At 52.1% G+C, this 6373-nt stretch overlaps 1 protein-coding gene across 2 annotated transcripts in view; it reads right to left on the bottom strand.

Moving 5' to 3' along the window:
* Positions 1 to 643: 643 nt before the first annotated feature.
* The window catches only part of LOC102042681 (beta-soluble NSF attachment protein), a 7627-nt gene continuing 1897 nt past the window's right edge, over positions 644 to 6373 (bottom strand). The window contains exons 4-11 of one of the 2 annotated variants that reach the window (XM_031058311.1): positions 5716 to 5762; positions 5561 to 5638; positions 4823 to 4878; positions 4511 to 4595; positions 3830 to 3934; positions 3520 to 3588; positions 3255 to 3305; positions 644 to 2265 (exon numbers count right to left, since the gene is read on the bottom strand). In XM_031058311.1, coding sequence (XP_030914171.1) covers positions 2161 to 2265; positions 3255 to 3305; positions 3520 to 3588; positions 3830 to 3934; positions 4511 to 4595; positions 4823 to 4878; positions 5561 to 5638; positions 5716 to 5762 — 596 coding nt within the window. In that variant the 3' untranslated portion in view covers positions 644 to 2160. The remainder of the gene's footprint in view (positions 2266 to 3254; positions 3306 to 3519; positions 3589 to 3829; positions 3935 to 4510; positions 4596 to 4822; positions 4879 to 5560; positions 5639 to 5715; positions 5763 to 6373) is intronic. The other variant, XM_031058312.1, reaches the window with a different exon arrangement.

Here is a 6373-nt window from a genome sequence, read left to right as displayed (position 1 = left end):
CCTGCTGGAGCTCAGTTATTCCCAATGGAAGGAAAGGGGTTGTAGATATATTTAAGGGCTGAGCACTTGGATCTGGAGCCAGGGAATGTTTTGTACTCTGCGAACATACAGAAGTGAGTTACTTGTTTGAACTGTTCCTATTAAAATATGGAATATGGAGACCTGCCAGTGACTCAGTTATGTCCAGTGGGACACTTTGGGATATTGACAGGCTTGGAGAGTTCACCTGAAGAAGAGAAGGTTCCCTGGAAACCTCAGAAGGGGCCTGCAAGGAAAAGCAGGAGGGATTCTTCATCAGGAATTATAGTGACGGGACAAGAGGGAGGGAATGGCTTCCCAGTGACAGAGGGGGAATTCAGGTGGGTTATTGGGAAGGAATTCTTCCCTGTGAGGATGGGGAGGCCCTGGAAGAGTTTTCCCAGAGAATCTGTGGCTGCCCCATCCCTGGAAGTATTCACGGGGCTTGGAGCAAGCTGGGATAGTGGAAGGTGTCGCTGGACCAGGATGAGCTTTAAGGTCCCTTCCCACCCACACCATTCCATGATTCCAAACAGGAGTTGAAGGCATCACACCCCCTCCCAGCTTCCATCATCCCACCATGCTCCAGCTTTTTGAGTTTTCCAGAAGAACCACTTCTCTCTCCTTCCATCCATGATTTTCACTTTATTCATGTACAGAGTCACACCAAACATGATATTCTTGCTAAGGCCATTTCCTTAAATAAGTTTTCCAAGTAGAGAGTGATGGAGGTGGGGCGGGAATACAGCGGGAGTGGCGGAATTGTCACCTGGGAACCGTCACAATTCACCATGGATACAGCAGAGGACATGCTGGAGCTACTCACACACAACTACCAGGTGTAGGGATGGAGTAACAGCCCTCCTGCTCCTCCTGTCCTACAACACCGACACGGGGAATGGCAACAGAACCAAAAAAACACCGGGAAAAGTGGAGCCTCCCAAGCTGTGCTTCCCCTCATCCCGGCTCCCACAGTGCTGGACGCCTGACAAAGCCATTCCTGAGGGTGGGAATGGATGAACTCCGTGTGCTTCCAAGCCTGGACCTGGGAGGTCCCCCCCACTGCCTCCCAACTTTTCCATCTGGTTGGGATGTTTGGGATGAACACAAGGACCTGTGGGAAACAGAGATCGGGAAGGGTGGGAAAACACCAAACCAAGGAGAATTTGGCATGGATCAGGATTTTTGGTTTTCAGAACTTTAGAGCCCAACGAGCCAAGCTCTATCCAAAGCCCAACATTCCAACCTGACTTCTTCCAGAGGAAAGAGGGGCTGGGGCTGCCTGGAGCCTCCAGAACAGCCCTTAATTAATGGCTTCACTCTTCCCTAAGAGTGACCAATTACACAAGCTCCCGACGCCTCCAACACTGTCTGGAAAAACCAGGCAGCTCAATCCTCTCTCCTTAACCACACACCCATCAATTCCTGCAGGAATTTTTCAACTTTTCCCAAGCAAACTGTGCCCCCCTGCCACCCGAATTCCAACAAGGCTCCTGTGGGATCCACACCCGCGTGCAGCTGACGGGTCAGAATTTAGGGATTGTGCCCGGCACACGCAGAGGGTGAGGTACAAAAATAGATCCTTCCTCAGGTGGAATTATTTGGAAGTGGAGGGATGGGATACACCACGAACTAAAGTGGAAAATCAATCCAAGAAAGATGGAAACCAACCAGGACCTAGGGCCAACATCGATCCTAGGCTCCTGGAATGCCTATGGCGTGGTGGGGGTGTGGGATATTCCCAATTCCCAAAGCCTCTGCCTAGCACCACTTCCAGACCCCCAAATCCAAGTGTATCCAACACTTGAGAACGGGAAAATGGGAACACAACAGGCTGGAAGCGCTTATTGGTACTGTGCTGGCCTGGATGGAATATTTACATGCTGGAATCAACGGAACAGCAGGAAAACCGGGAGCTGCGAGTGCAGGCACCGGGATGGGCGGGACCAAACCCGAGGAGGAGAAGGAGGAATTCCGCTCCAAGGGCTTCTCCCGCCTGGCATCCGCCCGGAACGTCACCACAGAGCGGGGGCTAAAGAAACACAGTGAGCCATGGGAGTGGGAAGCGACGAAAGAAAGCGCGGGATTGGGTCGGGAATTCCCGAAAAGTCCTCGGCTGGAGGCGGGAAGGGCCCGCGGGCGTCACTTGAGGTCGCCGTCGCCCTCGCCCTGGATGGTTTTCTTGATGCGCAGCAGCATCGTGGTGAGCCACTGATCCAGCCGCGAGATGGAGTCGAATTCCTTCACCTGGCACCGGCAAAAACGTGGATCAGGGAGCTGGGGGGAAAGGGAATGAGGCGGGAATGCGGCGGGGATGGGAGGGGGGAGTGGCAGACATGGGAATAGATGAGTGGCTCGTCCTGGGAATAAAGGGGAGGGGAAAAGGAGAGAAAAGGGAGGCGGGGGATGCAAAGAACAATAAAGGGAAAGGGCAGGGGGAAAAACAAGGGGAAAGGGAAAAAAACAAGGGGAAAGGGAGGGAAAAATAAGGGGAAAAGGGAAAAAAGGGAAACAAAGGCAAAGGGAAAGCAAGAGGAAAGGTCAAACAAGGGCAAAAGCAAAACAAGGGTAAGGGTGGAAAAGGGGAAGAAGATAAAGGGGAAGAAGAGAAAGGGAAAGAACCAAGGCGAAAGCGGGGGGGACAAGGGGGAAAAAAACAAGAGGGAAAAAAACAAGAGGGGAAAAAAACAAGGAGAAAGGGGGAAAAAACGCAAGGGGAAAGTGGGGAAAAAACAAGGGAAAGGGATAAAAAAAGAGAATGGAAAAATAGGAAGGGGGAAAAGGGAAAGGAAAAAAAAGGGGAAAGGAAAAAAGGGGAAAAGGGGACTAGAAAGAAGGGAAAGAAAAAGGGGAGAGGGGAAAAAGGGAAGGGGCTGAAAAGGAGGAAGGGCAAAAAAAAGGAGAAGTGGGTGGGAAACAACTGAAAGCAGAGGAAAAAAGGGAATGGAGGAAAAAAAAAGGGAAAAAGGGAAAAGGCACAGGGCCACAGTCCAGAGAAAAGTCTCTCCAAACCCAACCTGAGCTCTTTAAGCTCCTGTCAAGGGAGCTGCAGCAAACCCTGGCAGGATCTGAACTCTCCATGAAAACCCAGGAATGTTACAGGAGGAAGCTGAGACCTTGCTGGAGCAGCTGTCCCCAGCCCCTCTCTGCAAATTCCCAAATACTGAACAGGGCACAGGCATCCCCAAAAAGAGAAGGAAGAAGCAGCATTCCCAAGTGCACCCCCAAATACTCACAGCCTCGGTGTAGGCCTCGCTGTTCTGCTCCTCATGAGCTTCCAGCAGTTTCTGGGAAAAAAACATCAGGAAAAATTAGGGAATGCTCTATTCCTGCATGTTCCCGCTCCGGCATCTCATCCCAGGGAACAGAGACCCATGAAAAGCACCCACCACCAACAGGGGTCTGGGCCAAATCCAGGGAAAAGTGAGGCTGATGTCCTCTAAAATGCTGGGATAAAGGAAAAAAACCCTGGAAAAGTGGGAAATCCCCCTGGTTACTCACTTTCAATAGCTTGCATTCCCGGGAATCTGTGAAAGCCGGGAACATTTCTTCATATTTCTCCAGCGCAAGCTGGAAGAGAGAAGAGATCCCTTCACACACCATTCCTATTTTTTTCCCCCAGGATTTGCCTTCCCATCCTCAAACTTGGGAAAATATCCACTAAGAATCCAACATGACAGTGGCACATCAAGAATTCCAGCTACTGCAGAGGAGGGATCAGGGATTTTGGGATAACAGCTGTGAGCCTACTGAGCTTCTCCCAGCTGGCTGAGGCTGCTGAGGAGGAATTGGGAATTCTGGGATAACTGACCTTGGCATTCAGCTCATCCACGATGAAGTGGCACAGGGCAGCTTTGAAGAAATATTCTTTGGCGCTGTACTTGAGCAAAGGGTTATCCATCGTGTTTGTTCCCACCTGGACAAAAAAAAACATGGAAAAAAGGGGCAGGAAAGGAAAGCCTGGATTAAACTAATTCATATTCCACCCTGAGCCACAGGGCTGGGAATAAAAGGCATGAGAAAAATGCCAAAAAGCTGTTGGGAAGCAGGGAGGTTTTGAACTCATCCCAAGGGAAGTCAGATCCCACCAGGCTGATCCTTGGTTGATGAGGAAATGGAAAAACAAATCAATTTGGGAAGAAGCTGCTCCAGGATTAACTCTCTGGAAGCACCAAGCAGCACTGCTGGTATTTGCAGGTAAATGTCCAACAAAAGGCAGAGTTGATAAATCCAGGAGGGAATTTTCTGCCAAAGGGAGTTGAAAATATGTTCAAAGGGGAATTTTTACGGATTTCTCACAACCTTTTCCTGGAAACACTGAAAATCATGAATGTGGCACTTGGGGACACTTGGCTACGCAGGGGGAACAGTGGGACTCTGACCTCAGAGAGCTTTTCCAGCCTCAACAATTCCCTGATTCTGGCAGTTTTGTCAACCCCTGAGCCCTGTTCCTTGGGAAGGGGTGCTATTCCCATGGGATGTGGCTCCTGACCTGCTCGTAGATCTCGATGGCTTTCTGGTACTGCTCCAGCTGCGCCGCGTAGGCCGCCACCTTCAGCAGACACTTGTTGGCTGAGCTGCAACCACATCCCAAAAATCATGCCCTGAATCCCAGGAATTCACCAGCCCACGCCCCAGCACCCCTTCCCAGAGAGAGAAGTGGGAACCCAGAGCTGGGATTTAGAGGAATTCTCTTGGAACAGCCCAAATTAGAAGGGTGCTGGTTATGGGAGTGTTTGGGATGGATCCCTGCTCCAGGGATGGATTTCTGTTCCAGCCCTCCCCACTGATCCCAAGGACTTGCCTGTTGGATTCCTCTCCCTTGTAGTAATCCGCAGCCTGCTCGTAGTGTGCGATGGCCTGGGGACAGAAATGTGGGATCAGTCACCCTGGGATAAAGCAGCCCAGGGAACAGCACCAACATTCAGGGAGGGAGATGGGATTCAATGGAGCAGAGCCGAGGAAGGAAATCCTTGCCTGGAAAATAACCCCTAAATCCCATCCAGTTTTATCCTGCAAAATTGCAGCAGGAGATCTGCAGCGGGATTCCTGCTCAGGGAGTTTGGAAGTGGGAACGAGGGAATCAGTGCTGATGTGGGAACTAAAAGTGACTAAAACGGCTCCCTGAAACTCCCAAAGAGCTTTTCCAGTGGGAAACACTGAGGTGGATTCTCACCGGTGCCTTCAGCCAGTGCTGCTGGCACAGGGACACACCAGAGACTTGGGATTGCTCCATGAAAGCCTCCAGGCTGGGAAAACCACTAACTCCAACTCAGGGCTGGATCGCACCTACACCGGGAATTCCAGTGCTGGATGGGAGAAGGGAATTGTTGAGCTCAGGGCAAGGAAATCCCAGAACGGTTTGGGCTGGAAGGGACCTCAAAGGTGATCCCCTTCCACTGGAGCGAACAACTTCCACCATCCCAGGCTGCTCCAGCTTGGCCTTGGACACTTCCTGGGATGCGGCAACCACAGGTTTTCTGGGAAAGCTGCGCCAGGGCCGCCAATGACGTCACTGATGACGTCACCAATGTCCCCTCACCTTCTCGATGTCCACCAGCTCGGCCTCGTAGATCTCAGCGATGGTGATGTGGTGCTTGGCAGCGATGGTGAAGCGGCCCTGGGGACGGGAGGGGAGCGGGATGAGGCGCGGCGTTCCCGGGAAGCCGCGCGGCGTTCCCAGGAGCGGGGCCTTACCATGTCCGTGTAGATATCGATGGCTGCGTTTAAGCAGTTGATGGCCTCTGCAGCGTGTGTGAGAGACAACAGCGTCAGCCACCTCCCGTTCCCAAACCCCACCCGGCAGCTGCTCCAGGGAATATCTGCCTACACAGCGCGGCTCTGGAATGACCTCAGCCCCGGCACCCCCAGCAATTCCCAAAGGGAACAAACACCAGGATGACCCAACCCCGAGTTTGCTGTCTGCATCCCCCAGCGGAGCAAACTTCAAGGGATCAACTCCAAAACGCTGCTGTTTTCCAGGGAATCTGGGAGTTCCACCACTCCAAAAGGGTGTTATCCACCCTGAGTTTGTTCCCATGTGTCCTGGGATAATGCTAGTGGGAGGTTGGGGGTTTGCTTCCAGACCTAGCTAGGGAAAAGTGGATTGGAGACCTTCCCAAAAATCACAGCCCGGTTGAAAGAATCCCAGATCCTTTATTCTCATCCCAGCAAAGGCCAGGACTGGGGAAAGCCTCGGGGACACAGCAGGGCTCCTCCTGCGATCCAGCCCAGTGACTGCCTGAAGCCATTCCCTAAAGCCAAGCCAAACCAGGATGGAAGCTGCCGAAAGTCCCAACACCCTGCAGCATCCCAAATCCCAACAAACACCAAGAGGAGACGCCAGGATCGTGCT

The sequence above is a fragment of the Geospiza fortis genome, unplaced genomic scaffold (genome assembly GCF_000277835.1).
Source record: "Geospiza fortis unplaced genomic scaffold, GeoFor_1.0 scaffold275, whole genome shotgun sequence".
NCBI lineage: Eukaryota > Metazoa > Chordata > Aves > Passeriformes > Thraupidae > Geospiza > Geospiza fortis.
This window is presented reverse-complemented; position numbering and strand designations above follow the sequence as displayed.